The 22,436-nt window shown below is 46.1% G+C and overlaps 1 protein-coding gene across 1 annotated transcript in view; it reads right to left on the bottom strand.

Annotated features, from left to right (window-relative positions):
• The window catches only part of LOC309554642 (uncharacterized protein), a 215,408-nt gene that overhangs the window by 97,817 nt on the left and 95,155 nt on the right, over positions 1-22,436 (bottom strand). The window contains exons 10-15 of the mRNA XM_082256361.1: positions 21,668-21,780; positions 21,338-21,475; positions 20,649-20,751; positions 20,456-20,556; positions 19,533-19,703; positions 16,464-16,605 (exon numbers count right to left, since the gene is read on the bottom strand). Of these exons, the coding sequence (XP_082112487.1) occupies positions 16,464-16,605; positions 19,533-19,703; positions 20,456-20,556; positions 20,649-20,751; positions 21,338-21,475; positions 21,668-21,780 (768 nt within the window). The remainder of the gene's footprint in view (positions 1-16,463; positions 16,606-19,532; positions 19,704-20,455; positions 20,557-20,648; positions 20,752-21,337; positions 21,476-21,667; positions 21,781-22,436) is intronic.

Genomic DNA, 22,436 nt, shown 5'->3' with positions numbered 1-22,436 from the left:
ACACATTTGATTTCAATGGGATCACAGGGGTGGAAGAGCTCATGGTAGGCATCCAATCAGAGGCAGGATGAGTGGCACTGACATGGAATCTGCAGAGGTACAGAAAAGCCAATTTCTGCTAATGCAGTGCAGCTATATAGAACAGAAAATACATGGGATCAGGCCCGGACTGGGACAAAAAATAGGCCCGGGCATTTTGGACTGAGCAGCCCGGGAAGGGGAGGGCGTGATGGGGGCGGAGGAGGGGGGAGAGAGGAGGAGGGGGGAGAGAGGAGGAGGAGGGGGGAGAGAAGAGGAGGAGGAGGAGGAGGAGGGGGGAGAGAGGAGGAGGGGGAGAGAGGAGGAGGAGGGGGAAGAGAGGAGGAGGAGGGGGAGAGAGGAGGAGGGAGAGAGGAGGAGGGGGGAGAGAGGAGGAGGAGGAGGGGGGAGAGAGGAGGAGGAGGGGGAGAGAGGAGGAGGAGGAGGGAGAGAGGAGGAGGAGGAGGGAGAGAGGAGGAGGAGGGGGAGAGAGGAGGAGGAGGGGGGGAGAGAGAGGAGGAGGAGGAGGAGGAGGAGGGGGGGGGAGAGAGGAGGAGGGGGGGAGAGAGGAGGAGGAGGAGGAGGAGGAGGGGGAGAGAGGAGGAGGAGGAGGAGGGGGGGAGAGAGGAGGAGGAGGGGGAGAGAGGAGGGGAGAGAGAAAGGAGGAGGAGGAGGAGGGGGGGAGAAGGAGAGAGGAGGAGGAGGAGGAGGGGGGGAGAGAGGAGGAGGAGGAGGAGGAGGGGGAGAGAGGAGGGGGGAGAGAGGAGGAGGAGGAGGGGGGAGAGAGGAGGAGGGGGGAGAGAGGAGGAGGAGGGGGGAGAGAGGAGGAGGAGGAGGGGGAGAGAGGATGAGGAGGAGGAGGGGGGAGAGAGGAGGAGGAGGAGGGGGGAGAGAGGAGGAGGAGGGGGGGAGAGAGGAGGAGGAGGAGGGGAGAGAGAGAGGAGGAGGAGGGGGGAGAGAGAGAGGAGGAGGAGGGGGAGAGAGGAGGGGGGAGAGAGAGGATGAGGAGGGAGAGAGGAGGAGGAGGGGGAGAGAGGAGGAGGGGGAGAGAGGAGAGGGGTGGGAGAGAGAGGAGGAGGGGGGTGGGAGAGAGAGGAAGGGGGTGGGAGGAGAGGAGGAGGGGGAGGGGAGGGGGAGGGGGGGAGAGGAGGAGGAGAGGAGGAGGAAGAGGGGATAGGAGTAGGGGGGAGGAGGAGGGGGGGTAGAGAAGGGAGGAGAGGAGGAGGAGAGAGGGGGAGGAGAGGGGAGAGAGGGAGGAGAGAGGGGGATGGAGGAGAGAGGGGGGAGGAGAGAGGGGGGAGGAGAGGGGGGAGAAGGGGGAGAGGAGGGGGAGGGGAGGGAGAGGGAGGAGAGGGGGGGAGGAGAGGGGGAAAAGGAGGGGGGGAGAAGGGGGGAGGGAGGAGAGGGGGGGAGGAGAGGGGGGAGAGGAGGGGGGGAGAAGGGGGGGAGAGGGGGGAGAGGAGGGGGGAGGAGAGGGGGGAGAGGAGGGTGGGAGAAGGGGGGGAGGAGAGGGGGGGAGAGGAGGGGGGAGAGGAGGGGAGAGGAGGGGGGGAGAGGAGAGGGGGGAGGAGGGCTGAGAGAAAGAGAAAGGGGAGTGAGGTGGGTGATGAGAGAGACCCCTAGCCCTCTCCCTATCCCCACTGTGTTACATTGTCCCAGTGACCAGTCTCTGTCTGAAGATGTGCTGGCCAGCTATCTATGTGTATGGATTGGACGGTACCTTAAGTTCCTGCCTTCAGCCATGTCAGTCTGGCTGTGATCGTCCAGTAAGTTCCACTGGCTCCCGCAGCAGCCTGCACCTCCCGCCTGTCCTCCGTTCCAGGCAGCTCTGTGCCCGGCCGCAATCAGCCTGTCCTCCGGCCGGGTCTGGGCCGGTTAGACCGAAGAGGAATTTGGAGGAGCCGTCCATGCTCTCTCTGGGTACGCTGCGCCCGCTGATTCTCGCCTCTTTAGGGGGCGAGGTAAAGGAGGAGGTGGGCGCCGTGGAGCTCTTCTCCCAAGTCCCAGACTCAGACAGGGCCGGCCGATCGTATACAGCAAGGTAGAGAAGACTAGAGGCACACTGAGAAGCTCCAGGCGGCGGGCGCCCTCTCCTCCCAGCGCCGGCCGTGGCCATGTCTCAGACTCCGAGAGAGTGACTGACAGTCTCAGTAGTTTGTGATGAGAGCCGCGGGCGGCCCACCGGGAAAATGCTCGGTCTGCCCTATGGTCAGTCCGGCCCTGCATGGGATCACAAGAAAATGTACGGTACACTAACAGTGCACTTAAAAGAGGTTTACCCTTCATATAGGGAAGGACATCTTTGCAGCAAGGGTTCTAAAAAGTGGAATAGGCTTCCAGAGGAACTAGTTATAGCCAAATTGTTAGTTTGTTTGAAAAAAAAATGGCTGAATGTGTTTCTAGATACACAAAATATATCTATAAGAAATAACATTGTAGATTGTTGGTCCAGGGAATATTTGTTTGGGCCAGGGAATAACTATTTTGTTCACTCACAGCAACGATTGGGCACACTTCCTCCAAATGATATCAACAATGGGGCCCAATGATAGGGCACAAGTGCTCCCAATGACCCCAACGATGGGGCACAGTTCCTCCCAATGACACTGTGACGGTGTTCACCGTCACTGGGAGTGGAAGACAGGTAATTAATGGTTTGAATTGCTTCAAATGGGACAGTAACATTTGTCAGCAATATCTTCATATAGAAATATGAAGATTTAATCCTACTTTACACTGGGAGACTTAGACTGTTATAGACCATTTCCATGAAGTCTGACTCCTAGACAATGTGTATTCTGTGTGCTTGTCTGTGAGAGAGACACACAGACTGTCATTGGCAGACTTCCCTATTGTTTGTGTATTGGGAGGGAATGTGGATTGTGCCTGTCCCATTGTTAAATGTTAATGGCCTCACATTGTTCTGTCCAGATGGCTAGATAATTAGTTTAGGTTAATTCTGTTCCTGTATACACTTTCATCTGCATATGCTACTGTAGGGGAGGGATTGTGTACACTGTATGGGAATGTAAAACTCTGTTTTCATTTGATTGTTAATGTCATGTCCTGTTCTCCAAAAGGTTCACCTGGGCAGTAACCTTGTGGGGGAAAACTGTATAAAAGTTTGTTTCTTGTTCAATAAAGAGTTCTACTTCACCCTCAATCTAGAGTCCTGTCTCTCATTGGGGGAACCTGCTACAAGGGATTGCTATGCTCTTCATACTCCCTTGGATAATCACTAAAGTCTTGTAAGAGCTTGTGTAAGAGCTTGTTCCTGTTCCTGCTGCACTCTCTAGGGCAAGAGAGATTTACCCACTGAAGCCTGGAGCCTTGTCGTAGGTACAGGGTGGGTAGGAGACGGTAAGGCCCCAACCAAGCTGCAGAGGTTCGTGGGGTCTGAGGTGGTTATGGTGTCTGGCGGAGTGCTTGGAGCCCTCAGGAAGCACTAGGAGCATCCGTCAATGGAGGTATTCAGTTGGGGTACCGGTTGATCCATTACATTGGTGGCAGCAGTGGGATGGCATCCTAGTGCGAGGAGAAGCATCTCTCGGAAACACCGGTAACGTTATGGAGTGAGCTAACACCCGTGCAGCGTCCCCATAGGAAGAGGAGAGGTACAGCCGCCATGGAAGAGGAGTTAATGAGGAGGGTGTGAGAGATGCAGATACAGCACAGGGGACCAGTGTCAGAGCAGGTCCTGCTAGGATGACATGATTCTGTGGATCTGCTTGAATCTCTGGAAGGAAACGCTAGCCCATGAGCAGCCCCACCAGGGAAAAATCCTCCCCTCTATCCAGAAAAGGTACTGCTCGCAGTATGGATTGCAGAAGCTGTTTTTGGGAGATACACCGCACAAGGAGCAGACAGCTGAGTTAAACAGGCTGGTCTGGGCAGAGATGCAGTTGGAAGAGAGCCATAGAGCCCTTCGGTGGCATGTATCCCAAACATGCCCTTGGATAGTGGATGACAGCCCAACGGAAAGGCTTTGGCTATGGCGGCCTGGGACTATTGTAAGGGAAGCTGTCAGGGGACCCTAACTTTGGGAGCGATTTGGAGTGACGGTCAGAGGAAATTATGGATTACAGAGAAAGGATTCTGAACATCTCTGAAGTGCTCTGGGCACTGGAAGATATGGAGTTTCTGGCCGTTCAGGAATGGGAGCTGGAGATCGCCTACAGACTGCTGCTAGACTCTGCTCAGCGCCAGGGTTGGGCTCCCCTTGCCTGGGAATAGCCAGAAGAATCGACCATATGGCAGAGTAATAGTGTGCTTTGCTCCCCTGCACCCACGGTCTTGGATGTGGAGGTCTTATGGCGGATGCAGCAAGTGCTGACTCACCTGGACAAACCTGTTTCTGCACAGGACAAGCGGGGATGGAGGAATGTGTCTGTCCAGCCACTGGATAAAGGTATGGGAGAAGAGGAAGCCATCTTCATTCCCCAACAACGGATTACAGATGTAACTGACTTTTCATCGGAGGATGATATGGATGATAAGTCACCTGCCAAAGTGTTGGCACTGGGCCCAAGTGCCACCAGCCCATGCCCTGGACTTTCAGCAATTCCAGAGACTGGGGATTTAATATATTTTTCTGCTGAGGTGGAACGTACCAGTAAGCCTACAGCAGAAGAGCGGGCATCCAGGTCTATTGCTGCTGACCTCTGCCTGCAACAATTGGTGACCCAGGCAGATGTGTGCAAGGCCACTGACCTTACAGTTTACTTTCCAGCAGAAGTGCTGGCAACAGGGCAGAGTGCTACCAACCTCTGCCCAGCACCCGCAACAGCTACAGAGTTCCAGGAAGCAGGGGAATTCGGCCCCTTGCCCCAGCAACAAGCTGATGAAGTGAAGATTCTTCACCCAACTGAAGTGCTGGCAGCCGGACAGAGAGTCAATGATCTCTGTCCCACACCTGTGGCAGTTCCGGAGGCCCAGGGTGAGAAGGGAGAGGAGGTTGCTGCCCTCCCTCCCCAACAGTCAGTCAGAGTGGAGGAAACTGTTTTCCCTCCTCAGCCCGGATCTATACATCTGGGAGACAGTACCAGAGAAAGGTTGTCCCAACCGCCAGATGAGGGTAAGGAAGATGGAGCAGCTGACTCCCCTTCCAAGCAGCAGTTGGTGCCCCAGAATGATGACACCAACCCAGCAGAAGAGCTGGCAACAGAGCAGAGTGCGGCTGGCCTCTGCCCTCAATGTAAAAAAGATGGAGTTTCTTTGGTAGTGGATGGGACTGCAGTCTTCACGTTTATATCCCAAGGATGCTGGACAGTCGGCCCAGATCCCCAACAGGCTGACAAAGTGAGCCCCACCAGAAGAAGGGCCAGTCCACGCTCATCCCCAGCTGCGGGTATGTTCTATGAGAGAGGCACTGGTTGGCTGGGTGAGTAACGCTGTTTTCTGGACAATTTGTTTGGGGTACTGGGTGGGTGCAGACATTGGGAGGGCCTGTGGAACACAGCCTACCTTAGAGAGGTTGGAAAACCGCTCTCTCAGCCCACTAGGCCCCTCTTATGTCTAAGTCACCCTGTGTCTATTAGGGACACAGGGTGCCCAAGAAGCCCAAACCAGACTTCCACAGATTGATCGGCTATGAGAGCTCCATGCGCCTTGCCAGGACAAACTTACAAACTATGTGGAACTTTGTCAAGGAAGCTGCCACGATGGATTGACTCTTTGGGACTTGTTACACAACTAACTCAGGCACAGACCAGTTGGAGGTCTGGTACCTGGTTAGTCTACCTTTGGGGGGAAGATATGTGACGGTGTTCACCGTCACTGGGAGTGGAAGACAGATAATTAATGGTTGTAATTGCTTCAGATGGGACAGTAATATTTGTCAGCAATATCTTCATATAGAAATATGAAGATTTAATCCTACTTTACACTGGGAGACTTAGACTGTTATAGACCATTTCCATGAAGTCTAACTCCTAGATAATGTGTATTCCGTGTTCTTGTCTGTGAGAGAGACACACAGACTGTCATTGGCAGACTTCCCTATTGTTTTTGTATTGGGAGGGAATGTGGATTGTGCCTGTCCCATTGTTAAATGTTAATGACCTCACATTGTTCTGTCCAGATGGCTAGATAATTAGTTTAGGTAATTCTGTTCCTGTATACACTTTCATCTGCATATGATTCTGTAATCAGACAGAGATGAGGGATAGTGTACACTGTATGGGAGTGTAAAACTCTGTTTTCATTGGATTGTGAATGTCATGTCCTGTTCTCCACAAGGTCCACGTGGGTGGTAACCTTGTGGGGGAAAACTGTATAAAAGTATGTTTCTTGTTCAATAAAGAGTTCTACTTCACCCTCAATCTAGAGTCCTGTCTCTCATTGGGGGAACCTGCTACAAGGGATTGCTATGCTCTTCATACTCCCTTGGATAATCATTAAGCTCCTGTAAGAGCTTGTGTAAGAGCTTGTTCCTGTTCCTGCTGCACTCTTTAGGGAAAGAGAGGTTCACCCACTGGAGCCTGGAGCCTTGTTGTAGGTGGGTAGGAGACGGTGAGACCCCAACCAAGCTGCGGCGGTTTGTGGGGTCTGAGGTGGTTATGGTGTCTGGTGGAGTGCTTGGAGCCCTCGGGAAACACTAGGAGCATCCGTCACTGGAGGTAGTCGGGTGCCAGTTGATCCGTTACAGATTCCAACAATGGGGCCCAATATTGGGGCACAATTCCTCCCAATGACACCAACGATGGGGCACAATTCCGCCCAATGACCCCAACAATGGGGCTCAATATTGGGGCACAATTCCTCCCAATGACAACAATGATGGGGCACAGTTCCTCCCAATGACACCAACAATGGGGCTCAATATTGGGGCACAATTCCTCCCAATGACACCAATGATGGGGCACAATTCCTCCCACTGACACCATATGGGGGATTGTTTATTCCCACTGATGCTGGGACATTATGCACTCCTGGTGGACAGTAAAGGACAATAAACTGGGCCTTTGTTTAGAAAGTTTGAGAACTCCATGCATTAGAGGATAAGAAAGGATTTTTTTTCCTTATTTGGAAATTGCAAATTTGCAAATTGGGCCATGTTTTATATCCAAGTTTATAATTTTTGTTTTCTTTATTGATTTATCGATGGGATGGACATGCTTTTTACAACTACGTAACTACTTAGCAAATCTTTCAGCAGCAGAAACATTTCCCATCTTTGTATTCCACCTATGTATCAGCCTCTCGATTTGTGTTTAGTAATGATGGAACTATGTTGCCTGCCAGTGCTTCCTGCAAGATTTCTCCTTAATTCTGTGTTTTTCCTGACTGCCGAACCCAGCTCAGTTAAAATATATTATTTATAGAAGATAGCTGAGGGTTTGAGACAAAGTGCTATTAGCACAAAAAGATTTTCACAGGTCACACGTCGATTTTCTGGCAGGGTAGAAGCCATCTTGACAAATGTTCGAGTGCAGCTGTCATGACGAGTTAAGATGATCCGAGCTACCCATGTGTAAGAGAAATAAAAACACAGAAGAAAAAAATTCTAAATATTTTTTTAAATATTTTTGTTTTAGTTTCCCATGGATGCTAATGTCATACAATCTGCATATTGTGGCATAGGCATCCCAAGGCCTGCTCAAAGGCACTGCAAATAGGCAATGGAGTACACATACAATGCCAAAAAAGAGAATGCTGGTCAAAGGGGAGAGCTGCTCTTTATGCAGTTAAGATGTGGGGGCTGTATAAAGCTTTTCTTTTTTTTTAAAACCTCTTCTGAACCACCCCATGCAGATATACTGTGGCAAGGCGGCCCTTCTGATGTTCGCTGGCACCCCACAATCGTTCTCAGTAGAGGCAGAACGGCGGTCTGCCTATGTAAACAAGGCAGACCACCTTTCTGGGAGAGGGGAAGATGGGGATCTTGTGTTTCTGCTAAGCAGGAGCACAGATCTCTCTCTTCCCCCAGTTAAAGCACCCCCACACAGTTAGCAAGCACTCCATTAACCCTTTGATCGCCCCTGATGTTAACCCCTTCCCTGCCAGTGTCATTAGTACAGTAACAGTGCATATTTTTTGCACTGATCACTGTATTAGTGTCACTGGTCCCCAAAAAAAGTGTCAGAAGTGTCAGTTAGTGTCTAATTTGTCCACCGCAATGTCCCAGTCCCACTAAAAATCGCTGATTACTCAATGGGGTTGATTTACTAAGGCAAATAGACTGGGCACTTTGCAAAGCGCAGTTGCACTCTGCAAGTGCAGTTGCTCCAGAGCCTAGTAAATGAGGGAAACTTTCACTTTGCAAAAAGTACCCAATCACATGCAAACAAAATGAAAAAAGAAACAGCACTTTTGCTTGCATATGCTTGTAAGATGAAAGTCAGCTTCTACCCATTTATTAAGCTCTGGAGCAACTGCTCTTGCAGGGTGCAACTGCGCTTTGCAAAGTGCATAGTCTATTTGCCTTTTGTAAATCAGCCCCATAGTGTCTTTCTTTCCCCTTGACAAGGGCTCTCCTCATTTTTAGTCTTGCTCTTAGGCATGTTTAACAAATCTTTTAGCATTTTAAGAGCAGTGTGAATTTCAAGCTTTCGCAAAGCATTTGCAGAGCTTTCAGCAAGCTTTGTTGAAGCTTTAAGGCTGGGTTTACACTTGTGTGATCACAGACATTGCATGTGATTCGCACCGCATTGCTGTGCAGATCACATGCGATGTCTGTGCGATGCGAATTTAGCCATACAAACTGTATGGCTGAATTCGCATTCACACCAAAATGGCGCAGGACCCTTTTTTATGGTCTGCACTGGAATCAGATTGGGTGTTCACACATTATGCGATCCAATTCCTGCACCATTTCACAGTTTTCACTGCAATATGCAAACTGATCTGGGGGTGTCATTAACTTTACATTGACACCCCCAGCGGTTCGCAGATGTCAGTGTGAACCAGTGTGTGATTCAGGTGCGATACGGGCACTAAATTGCATGATTTCCCACATTGCACCAGTGTGAATCGGGACTTAAAGTACCATTCAACTTCAGTTTGTAAATGTTGAACACAGATCCTGTTTGGAGTGCTTATTTCCACTTTAAACAAGCCAGCAGGCTTTGGTACTACTTGAAGCAGTGGCGGCTGGTCATACAGGGTACAGGGGCGCCGCCCCCCCCCCCATCCATGCAGTGCGCCCGACCCCACCCAGTTGTGTGACAATAGCGAATGAAAATTCACTATTCACACGGATCCTCCTCCTGGCCAATCAGGAAGCGGGTTTTGAGACCCATTTCCTGATTGGCGGAAAGGAGAAGCCATGCCATTGGGCATGGAGGAGGAGGGAGGAGACGCAGAAGACGGGGAAGAAGCCAAGCTGCCCCTGCCGCCTTCTGCTGCATTCAGGCAGGGTGAGTGAGCAGGGGGGGGGGGTCCTGTCTGTCCGTCCTCTCCTTTCCTGACTCCCTGTGGTCCGGAGGGTCCTCTCTGTCCTCTCCTCTCATGTCTCCCTGTGGTGGGGGATGGTGTGCGGCCTGGTGTGGTCCGGGGGGGAGGGGTATGGTGCGGTTGGTCTGCCGCTCCCCCGGCCCATGGAGCATCAGCCGCCACTGACTTGAAGCTTATTGAAAGCCAACTGAAGTCTGCTAGCAGCTTGTGACAATCAACATCCCAATTAATATCTGTGTGTAATATTTCCAAACAGGGGCTGAAGGGTGCTTTAAAGTGATACTAAAGGATTGGCTTTGAAAAAATAAATATATTATACCTGCTTTGTGCAATGGTTTTGTATAGAGCAGCCCCAATCCTCCTTTTATAGGATCCCTTGCTGGCACTCCTGGCTACTCCCTCCTGCTGAGTGTCCTATGGGGGAACTTGTGCATGCTAACTTGCAAGCTGCCTCTGTGTGTCTTATGGCCCTACCCACTGCTCCCTCCTCACTGGCTGTGATTGACAGCAGCAGGAGCCAATGGCTCCCTCTACTGTTCCTCAGCAAATGAGGAGAGAGAGACCCGGGAGAGCTGCTGCTCTCGTGCACATTGCTGGACTGGGTAAGTATTAATGGGGGCTGAAGGGGGAGCTGCACACTGAAGGTTTTTTACCTGCATGCATAGAATGCATGCAGGTAAAAAACGATCTGCCTTTTTCAACAACTTTAAAATCTTGGAGAATGCTACTTGAAGCTTGCAGTAAGTTTCATAAAAGCTTACTGTTCCTACTGCTTTATACAAGCTGAAGCCCATGTTAAACTGGCCTTTTGAATACAAGAAGTGAGGTCTCCTCAGTGTGTTTGTAGAGTTACAGGAAAACCATATTGTTCTAAACTTGAAGTGGTTGTAAATCTCAGTTATGAAATCTAAACAAAACACATATATCTAAAGTGTTCACTTATCACTCTCCAAAGCTCAAAGGCTCCATTCACACTGCCGCGACTTGTCAGGCGACTTGTCAGCCTGACAAGTCGTGGTCCGTCGCGGTCCATGCACTGCTACAGGACCCGTTCTAATAGGAGCGACACAAGTCGCTCCGACTTAGAAAAAGGGTCCTGTACTACTTCGGGGCGACCTCGGAGCGACTTGCATTGACTTCAATTATGTGAAGTCCGTGCAAGTCGGCCCGAAGTCGCGGTGCACGGGACTTCACAAGTCGCCCCCGAAGTCGTGCAGGAGTCATGCCGCTTCAGTGTGAATGCGGTCTAATTGTCTTTTCTCTCTGGTGCTTTGTTCCTCTGATTTTAGCAGTCACTCCCGATACGTTTTCCCCAACACATGAGATAAAATTTGTGTCAGGGAGAGAGCTCAGCACACAGCTAGCTTGTCTATTCACAACAAAGTTCTTCTGCTGTGTGGAAGGGGGGGGTGTTCCTTTCCTCCAATCGGCTCTTACACACTGTAACTGTAGCCTCTCCACCCTCTGCTCTGTGCTCCTAACAGATGAAGGATTTTAACACACAACTGCCCTTTTAAAGGGGTGTAGGGAAGAGAGGGCTCCAGTATTTGTTTCATCTGTGTATCATTTGAGGCTGTTCCCTTCACTGGGTATATGAGGGTTTACAACCACTTTAAACCACTTCATTACCTTCAGCTGCAAGTGGATCAGGGTGCCAGCCACTTCTCCCAACTGGGTCACAGACAACAAAGTAAACTTGACAGAACTATTTTAACTTGTTGATTCAAGACCAAAGACAAAGGTTTTGACTGGAATTTAAAAATTTTATTGCAACATTAGAATAAACAGGCTGAGGTCAAACCTTTCCAATGAGGGCTTGTTCACACCACACAGCACGTTATTGTGCACTGGTGTGCGATGTGATTGTATGCTGCAATGCGTTGGTAAAACACATTTCAGTGCATTGGTGTGAACTAAAGCCATAGGACATAAAGTAGATTGCCTCGTTCTTGCGTTGGGAGTGCACTGTGCAATGGCTGCTGGTGTGAACAAGTCTCCTGTTAAAATAGAGCTAAATCTGGGAATGTCATTGCAATTGTGTTGATTCATTGTACAGGAAAGCCTTAGTAATGTTCATTGTCTACCTGTGCCCATTTAATAAAACGGATACCATGAAAGTGAATAGAAAGCCAAATGTTTTTATTTTAGTTTATTACCTCTGGGAGATGGTAAATCTGGTTGTCTTTGTCATGTCTTGAAAATCTCCCCTCTTCTACCTATCCTTTGACCCGGCTGTGCTTTCACTTCCTGTCCTACTTAGGTATATTCCCTCTCAATGCCGGGACTCGGTCATCTAGAGCCCAGGGTTAACATGCCGGACCGCCCCCCAACCAAGATATATGAGCAGTATGTGTCATCAAAAATCTCCCCCACAAAAACACTGAGCACTAATTTGCATGATTACCCCCTAATCATAAATTCCCCCTCCTGCCAGTACAAAATCACCCCCCCCCCGCCACTGAAATACTTCTTCCCAGCGCAAACCTTTGCCCCCCATCCTCCAACCCCCCCCAAACTCAAATACCCCCCCCAAAAAAAATCATCCTTATTAGCACAATTCCTCTACCCCTAAAATTTCCCCTCCTAGCACAAATCTTCCTCCCCCTTCTAACACAGATCACCCTAAATCACCACTCTCAGCCCCCCCAAATTTCCCCTCCTAGAACAATATTTACCCCCTGCTGCCCCCAAATTACCCTTTCTAACACAAGTTCCCTCCCCTCCAATTCTTATGGTGCCCCCCACCTCATATTGCCCAGTACAGCTGCCCCTTCTGCCCACCGCAAGTCCCAGCCCTGTTCCCTCTCACATAGTTATCACTGAAACAGGTGTCCCCATTTAGGCTTTGTTCACACAGAGGTGTCCTTTTATGAAATGGAGATGACCAGTGATCCTGCTGATCACAGCTAATTTCCGATCATTCTCAGTTTATGAAACAGAAATGATCGGGGGAGAACATGTTCTCCGCTGATCATCTCTTCACACGGGAATCTGTCATTGACTGACACAGAAACAGCCAGGCTATGAAGCTGCGATCCCTGCACTTCACTGGCGATCTGGGTCAGAATTCACACTCCCGGGTTCACCAGCCTGGAGCTTGTGAAGCGGGGAGTGAAGACAGAATCAGGGGAGAACTGAGGGGGAAAAAGGAAGATTATGGACTTCCTTCTTCCTCGTTCAGACCCCCCAACACAGTAATCATGTCCCCCTGACATATTTATGTATATATATATACATGTATATATATACACACATACATGTGGATATATATTTAATGTGTATATATATATATATATACAATGTATGTGTGTGTGTATTCAGTGTATATATATATATATATATTTATGTAAGGGGACTATTATTTATTAACCTCGTGTACTCAGCAGTGATAATTTATCATTGCTTGTTAAAGCGCGCCAGGGATTTTCATACTACGGTAATCTCGCTTTGTCTCACGAGATTACAGATGCCTCATTGACTTCTACACAGATCTCCGAGAAAACCGTTCTCCTCTGATCACCCTGGGCGAACTGAAGTTCTCCGATTCATGAAATGGGTGCCAGATGTGATCATTTTCCCCGGAGAACTGTAGAGAAGCCAACAGAGAAAAAAATTCACCCGTTCATAAAAGTACACCAGAGCGTACTAAAGTGTATGCCCATGGAGGGCTGTGTTTACCCACACAGAGATGCATTGGTGTTCCATGCACCCCCATACAGGCAGTCCCATTGATGTCAATTCAGACGCAGTGGCTCGACAGACACAGACACTGCTCCCAATCTGACATCCGTGAGGATGCTTGGCACCCAAAGAAGATAGTATGCATTTGGGGTCATGCACCCACATGTACTGTGTGTCAGTATGGGGGAATGGTCTGTGTCCGTCGAGCCACTGCATCCCAATAGACAACAATTAGACTGCCTGCAATGAACAACTCTGCATCCCCATGCAGGTAAACATGGCCCTAGATGCGTGTACACATTAGTATGTCACCCGTAAAAAAGCCTAAAAGGTTTCCCCCCACCTCTTGTTCTTGTGAAAACTCTAAGGCCCCTTTCACACATGCTGGCCGTTTGTCCATTTTTCATCCATCTTTTGACAGATGAAAAACAAACATCAATGCATCTCTATGGAAAAACGGATGTTAATGGATGATCATTCATTTACAGCAGTTTACATCCGCATCTGTCATCATCCATTTTTTAAAATAGATCAAAGCTCTATTTTGCTTCTGTTAAAAAACTGGATCTGATGAAAAATGGATGTAAACTGACAAATGCTCAGTTTTTCATCCGTTTTTGCATTGGTAGTGGATGTAAAAAAATAAACAAAAAAACGGATGAACACTGATGAAAAACGGATGAAAAACGGATGAAAAACTCATAAACGGATGAAAAACTCATAAATACTTCATTCCATTTGATGTGACTGAACTGATGAAATTAACGGTCCGCATGTGTGAAAGGGGCCTAAGGGCCCATTCCCACTTTGTGTCCTAGAGCTCTTTCACACTGCTCCTAAATTACATGCGATCTCATGTGCGGTGCAAATTTTAGCCATACACTTTGTATGGCTGAATTCACACCGCATCCGCACTAAACACGCACCTGACCCTTTTTTTTTATCCACAGCAGAATCGGATCGCATAGTGGTTCACACTAGTGCGATCCGATTCTGTGCAAACTTGCAGATCGCACTGCGATATGCGATCGCAACTGGGGATGTCGTTAAATTTTAATTGACACCCCCTGCGTATCTCATATGGCAGTGTGAACTGCCAGGGGTGCGGATGCGATGCGGGAAGACGCTGCATATTTGCAGTGTTCCCGTATCGCACAAATGTGAACCGAGACTCACACAGGGGCTGTGCTGGCCAGGCGGTGAAAAAATCCTGCAAGCAGCATGTTTGGAGCGCTAAAAAAAGTGTCTGAAAAATGCCACTCTCCATTGAAATGAATGGGAAGCGCTTCAAAAGCACCTCAAAATGGTTCTTGAAGCAGTTTTTGAGTCACGTGTCCTTAAAAAAAAAGCGCACAACTAACCCCTGAAAAGCGCCTAAAAAGTGATCAGTGTTTTATGGGCAGTTTTCAAGTTCTTTAGTGTGAAAGGGCTCTGAGTAATGTGCACTCGTGCACTTTACTGAAGCACATGGTAACACATTTAATATGCATTAGGGCTCTTTCACACGGAGCGGACCGCATTGCGATCCGCTCCGGCACTTTTTTTTTTTTTTTTCACGGAGCGGATGACATTTGTGTCATCCGCTCCGTATGTCCGCATATCATCCCACCCGTTTGTGGATGATATACGGACATAATGTAAGTCTATGGGCATTGCGGATGTCAGCGGATGACACCGCTGACATCCGATTTTCCTTCCTTTCTGTTTTTTGAACGGAGGAAAAATAGGGTTCTGTTCCGTTCCAAAAAACGGAACAGAACTGAAAGGAAGAAAATCGGATGTCAGCGGATGGTATTCCGCTGACATCCGCAATGCCATTGACTTACATTATGTCCGTAAATCATCTGCAAAAAAATAGGATGATTTGCGGACATACGGAGCGCCTGTGTGAAAGGGCCCTTACTGCATTGTGGTGCCATTCAGTTTTGGCATTAAGGCATTAAGGCAGCGCACCTGGGTTGTCACATGCCACAAGGTAAAATAACTGTAGTATGTTGCTCTAGAAAAAAAAAGGATCAGGCAACGTAATACCTGTTAACACATTCACCTTTCACCTCTGCCAATATAAAAATAAGCCCTAAAATTTGGAATATACCATCACCTTTTTGTACTGGAGACATTGATAATTAGGACAAAGAGAGCGAGTGAATCTCCCGAGTGCGGATACAGGCACTTCCACACTCCATCCAAAACTAAAAGAAACAAAATGTTTTGTCTTTATATACACTTGAATATTACAGGTCACCTACCTACCCCACACAATGCACTGAAGTGATAGAATTGTGATGCAAAGTAGTTCTCACAATAAGGTGTAATTACTAGCAGCATAAAAAATATAATACAAAGAAAAAAAAAACAATTAGAAAACTAATCACTCCTACTTATGAAGTCAATATAAAACCTAGTAATATAGCTTTTCCAGGGACTGCAAAAAAAAACCATGTGACTCTCTATTTACTATACATCTAATATCTCTGGGTTGGTCACCTGGTTATACACAAAGCATTGGCATTGGGCATGCTGGAGGAATGCTGCCACACTGCCTCCCGGTGGTAGCCGAATGCTTGTAACAGAAATCCATCAGAATTCAATATATGTGCTATTAAGTCCAAGATATATTGGAAATGAAAAAGTATTATCGAGGTGGGCAATGGATAAGATCTATTCTACAATCCAATAAGGTTTATATGGAATACAACTGTTTCTTGCTTTTGGTTATTTTACACAACTGGCCCACAGATAGTCCCAAGATGAGTTTTAGTGTTTCTTGTAGAAAAAATATCCTTTGATGGTACAAGGCTACCATACAGCCCCATCAAAATGGGCATGATTAGAACCCAACCAGCTGTATATAATCTTAATATGGAGAAAGGCACTGCTCTTTGATTATTACAACATCTTTAAACTTTTCCAAAGAGGCTTCTTATGACCTAGCCAATTGTTTATGATCATATCTACATCACACCTTCAACTCAATCAAACAAAAAAAGATGGAATGACCAAACTGACACATGTGTAGGCCCCATTAGATCAGAGAGTGGACAACACAGTCTAGAACTGGTCTACTTATTTTTAAATGGTCTCAAAAAAATGTCAAATGTATCTGACTCCACCATTTTTCATCAACAAACAGGGCTGCTAACCCCCCACAGAAGATTAGATGTGATAATCTGGTGAACCCAGACTTTAGACTGGGACCCCATTTGGGAAAACAACCCACTGGTGAAGATACAAGGCATGGGAAAGGATGAGACAAATAAAGTGTTTGGGTTGTAGGTTCTAATAGAAGTCCATGTATAGACTGGGCAGTAAAGTCCTTCTTACTAAACGGTCCCTGGATTACTGTACTGGATTTTTCTTCCTGCATCAGAACCGCGTCTCTTTGTCAGGAGCAATAAGTCCATCCTTGACTTCCACGCTCAATGCTCCGCATTTCCTAGTGCTGTCGCAGTCTGACAAATACTTCTTTGGCTGAGGAAGGTCAGCATGAGGAGTCACCAGCTGCTTCAGCCTCTGGCAGGAGACAGAACATATATTTTACACATCTATCCTTCGTAAAAAGAAAAATTAACCCACACAAAACTGCTTTTTTTGTAGCTCAACCCAGTCAAAAAGGCTATATCAGTTATATTGTATGTTTATATAAGAAAACATGAATCAAAAAGCAACTATAATCAAAAACACAAATACTTTAACATTAAAGTTCACAAGCTGAGACTATTTGAAACTAATATTCTATTGTACACATTAAGAGCACGTTAAAAACAATCAAATCCAGGGAGTCTGATATGTTGTGTGATCTATGGTCTATGAAACAAATGCATGGTTAATTATACTTGCATAGTTGGTACAGTTGAATAAAGACATCAGTCCATCTAGTTCAACCTGTATGGGTGTATGTGTTTGTGTTTTTGTCACTACCATTTGCCATATCCCTGTATATTGCGTTTGCTAAGATGCCCATCTAAGTGTTTTTTTTTTAAATTATCAACACTGATCGCTGACACCACTAACTGTGGAAGGGAGTTTCTAAACCATATAGCTCTGACAGTAAAGAACCCCTTATGCAGTTTAGGTTAAAGAGCTTCATTAAGTGGTCAGGTGTCCTCTTAAGCGAATTGAGACTCAAATCGTTTTTTATCCAAGAATCACCATTGAGGTATTTGTATATCGCTATCATATCGCCTCTTAGGCATCTCTTCTCCAGGGAGAATAATTTTAATGTTTGTAATCATTCCACGCAACTGAGGTCCACCAGGCCCCTTATTAGCTTGGTTGCCCTTCTCTGGACTCTCTAGTTCTAGCTCATCTTCCTAAAGGAATGGTGATCAGAACTCGATGGCATACTCAAGGTGTGGTCAGACCAGAGTTTTTTAAACTGAATTATTGAATTATAGTCCTATCGCTTGAGTAAATACCTTTTTTTTAATGTATGCTAATATCCTGCTGGCCTTGCTTGCTTTAGCTTGGCATTGCACGCTATTGCTGAACCTGTAATCTACTAGGACCCCCAGATCCTTTTCCATCCTGAATTCCCCCAAAGGTTCTCCCCCTAGCGAGTAAATTGCATTCATATTTTTAGCCCCCAAGTGCATTATTTTACATTTTTCAACATTAAACCTCATTTGCCATGCAGTTGTCTTCTTGTAACATTTATACAGTATATACAGCTTCAAAGTTATTACCCTACTAAGCTTTGTGTCATCAGCAAACATTGAAATTGAACTATTTATTCAAACATCAAAATCGTTTATGAATAAATTAACCACTTGCTGACCAGTACTTTTACTGCGGCAGGATGGCTCTGTCTCATGAAAAGACGTACATCGTTTCACAAAACAGCTAGTGGGGGCGTGCTCACGCCGATTGGCCACAGGAGAGGCCAATCAGCGAGTCTTGGGTCTGCAATGTCCGCCGGGCACCTGCGATCGCTCCCTGTGGAGACAGAACGGAGGTATGCCGGTGTAAACATGGCAGACCACTGTTCTGTCAGTATTGAACACAGGGAACCTGTGTTCCTCCTATTTAGGAACACAGGTCTCTGTGTTCATCCAGCAAGCCCATCCCCCATACAGTTAGAAAGCACCCCCTAGGGACTCATTTAACCCTTTGATCGCCCCTAGTGTTAACCCCTTCCCTGCCTTTCCTGACATATTTTTAGCACGGATTACTGTAGTAATGTCACTGGTCCACTCAAAAGTGTCAAAAATGTCAGTTAGGTGTCCGATCTCTCTGCCGCAATGTCACAGTCCCACTAAAAATCGCTGATCGCCGCCTTTACTAGTAAAAAAAATAAATAAAAATGACATAAATCTTACCCCTAGCTTATAGACGTGATACCTTTTTTGCAAACCAATCAATATACACTTACTGGGATTTGTTTTACCAAAAACAGAGTTAACTCTCCCGTTGTCTCTGGTGGTCTCAATAGATGACCCTTCATGGTAGATAATGTTTGGTCAGCAGTGGTCCGGTGGATAGAAGGAAGGCTCCACATAGTGTAATACCGTTTCACAATTATTTTATTATTAAAAAACGACTAAAAACACTAACTTTTTGCAAGAGAAATGTAGACAAAAAGTCCACGAGCCACGAGCTCGTCCTCCAGCAACACTTCCAGTTTAGCCTATCGCTCCGTCCCGACGCGTATCGTCACGCCCAGGTAATGAAGTCAACTACTTAGACCACCCCAGGAGTCTATTTGGTGTTGGGATTCTACACGGACCTAATTCTAGAGTCCACCACTCCACTGTTTTGTATATGAACATTTTTTGAGGTTTTATGTTTTCACTGATGGATACATATTGATCACTCTTTGATTTCTATATGATTCTTGATGGATGATTTGAGTGTCGACCTATGGTTCACTATTTACTACCATCCACTGCTATATATATATATATATATATATATTGCACCCACTTAGTGCACGGTTATATATTTTGATGTATATCATTTGATTCCCCTTTTATCTTTTACACTCTTACATTGTTATATGTACTAATATGTCACGGATGCATTTATTCTTTTCACACTTATATTAGTTATCATTCGACAGCACAGCACTATTATTTTAATATATGTTGTGTTTTGGCTTAGGATTTGCTGATCAGTGCATGCAGCAGTTGACTATCTGACTACGCTTGTATGATAGCGTGAGAGTACCTTCTATACATCAATGTTTACTTGCTGCCTTATATATCCCATGTACTTTCAGATGCAATCGTAACAAAACAATTAACCTGTCAGTGGTCATAAAGTTATGACTGATTTGTGTATGTGCCACTTATAACAATTTCCAATTAAACATTCCCTTCTTACCCTGTCTCTTTGTTGTGTGGCAAGATGTGTCAATAAAATGTATCCTATTTTGAAATCAAAATTTAAAACTAAGTCCAATGCACAAGTTTTCTTTTGAAAAAAGCCCTGAACTTTCTTACCTGTGTGAATGGACCTTTGGTCCTTAGGATGATATATGCAGCGTAGACCGGGATGCAGATCATCGAAGAGATAGCCATAAGCCAGCCAATAGCATAACCCCATGGTGGGTACACATAGTAATTATTGTACTTCAGGGGCGTATACTTGATGAGGGAGAAGAGGAAGGTGCCCTGCAGGGGAGAAAGCATTTTTAGGTACTATAAAAACAATATTCGCAGTAGGCACTCATTTCCATAAAATAACTATTTCATGTCAGCCAACTTGTTTGGTTTATTAGTCTTTCAAGGTTACATTGTTTTTCAAAAAATTTCAAACATGTTTACTCTCCTGCTCTGTGCAATGGTATTACACAGAGCGAACATGAACTTCTTCTTCTGGGGTCCCCTGCTGATACTCTAGGTTCCTTCTCTTTTTTGATGTGCCACCATAGGAAGCTGTTTCCTATGGTGGCACAACTGTGGGTTCGCTTCCGAGTTGGTTTTGTGCATCTATAGACACACATAGTCCAGCTAAACCCCACCCCTCGCTCCCTCCCTCATAGGATTTGATTGACAGCAATGGGAGCCACTGGCTCTCGCTGCTGCCTCTTGATCCTATAAATGCTGGGAGAGAGAAGTGAGCCGGGCATATCGCTGGATTGAGAGAGGGTAAGTATAATGGGGTGGTGAAGGAGCAATACTAATTCTGGGACATTTTTTTTGTTAATGTAGAGAATGCAATAAGGTAAGAAATATCCTGGCTTTAGAGACACTGTCTTCAAGTATTATTACGGGATAAAATGGAAAATTTTGGAGAAAGATCTAAAAGAAAAGCCCTTGGTACAAGCTGTAGTGTCTGTATTGCTGTGGGTAAATGGCTTTGATTAATAACTACAATTCATACAACAAACATGCAACAATCTTCTCTGGTAAAAAAAACTCACCATACAGACAGCAGGGGTGGCAACCAACCAGCAGAACTTTATCAGCGGCCATGGCCGATAGCCAATCATATCCTCAATATTATCATAGAATCGATCAGCTCCTGGAAACAAAAGTGAAGAATTATACTTTATACAACTTGAGCTAGTGCTCTTGTATATAAAAAAAAAAAAAAAAAGAAAAATCCTAACTTACCATACACCCAGCCCACACAAACCACTTCAAAGATGGCAACCAGCAGCAAGCAGGTCCCACTGGCAGCGTAATAATCGAAAAGCTGGAAGACGTACATCCCACCCTGTAAAAAGAGATGTCATCTTAGGAGAGGAAAATAAGCATGCTTTAATATATCGTATCTCACTGTGTTAAGACACAACTCTAAAAGATGCAGCTGGAGTGCTGGGTGAGACAGAGGGCTGAGAACAGCACATAGGACCTAAGACTGCACAGAGGACCAAAGACAGACAGATGGCCCAAGATAGCATAGTGTATCCAGGACAGCACAGAGAACCCAAGATGACCTAGGAAAGCACAAGTGACCAAAGACAGCACAGAAGACCCAGGGCAACACAGAGGACTCTGGGCAGCACAGAAGACCCAGAACAGTACAGAGGGCCTATTATAGCATGAAGGGCTCTGAACAGAACAGAGGGCCCAGGACAATACATTTGACCTAGATTGGCACACAAATGACCTGGGTGGCACAAAGGACCAGAACAGCATGGGACACTACCGGAACAGAGGGCCCATGAGTGTACAGAAGACCCATAACAGCACAGAGGGCCGATGACAGCACAGAGGGCTCAGGACAGAAAAAGAAAAGCCTAAAATATACAAATTATTTTAATTAGCTTGTATATTGATGGGGAGGAAAAATACTGTACCTCGGTCAGAAGGATAAGTCCCAGGAAATAGCAGATGATGGCTATTGCCAGAATGAGAAATTCACGTCGATATTTCTTCCGGAACACATCAGGAAACATATCAACAATGGCTGTCACCAGGCTCTCTACACAGACAAACTGCAGAGAGAGAATTGATATATCTCATTGTATCATGCACAGATGGTGAACCTAGCCTTACACATATTATTGCCCTTTCTGTAAAAAAACATGTCTTCCCTCTTTGCTATGTCTTCCCTCTTTAATACATATATAGAACTAAATAAATATGATATGGTAATTAGCTCTCAGTCTCCTCAAATCTTTCCATACCTGACTGTCCAGTCCCAAGAAGATGAGCATAAGGAAGAAGAGGCATGACCAGAGAGGTGACACAGGCATCATTGTTACAGCTTTTGGATAGGCAATAAAAGCAAGTCCAGGACCTATAATGTCAAGGGAGCATGAATAAAGTTTAGATATTTTAGTATATAAGAAAAAGACATAGTAAGTATGAAGGCTGGGATTTATTTTATATTATTACTTATAATATTTATACAGGTAAATATTTTAGGACCATCCTCAATGCCTATTACTAGAGTGAGGACCAATCACATCGATGGTGTCGAAATAAAATATGAAATTGATCATCCAATGGCAACTTCAGTGTCAGGAGTCAGGACATCATTCGGTGTGAAGACTTCAAGACCCTTCTTTATTATGAGGTCTTCAAGATGCTGCTTTAGCATGAGGTCTTCATTATCCTGCTTCATTATGAGGTCTTCCAGATCCTACTTCAGTGGGTCTTCAAGAACCCACTTTTTGTTAAGTCTTCAAGATTCTGCTTTAGTGTGGGGTCTTCAAGATCCTACTTAATTGCGAGGTCTTCATGACCCTGCTTTAGTGCAGGGTCTTTAAGATCTTGCTTCAGTGTGCAAAGTTTGAGATGTTGTATCATTGTGATATCGTCAAGACGTTTCTTCAGTGCAAGATCTTCAAGATCCTGCTACCATATGAGGTGTACTTTCAACATCTCACTTTACCATTATTTCTGTCCTCAAGGTCTGACTGGAGAATAAAGCTAAATACAATTGAGATCTTC

The sequence above is a fragment of the Pelophylax lessonae genome (genome assembly GCF_965119305.1).
Source record: "Pelophylax lessonae genome assembly, chromosome: 4".
Lineage (NCBI taxonomy): Eukaryota > Metazoa > Chordata > Amphibia > Anura > Ranidae > Pelophylax > Pelophylax lessonae.
The sequence above is the reverse complement of the archived record's forward strand: the minus strand, read 5'-3'. Positions and strand labels throughout refer to the sequence as shown.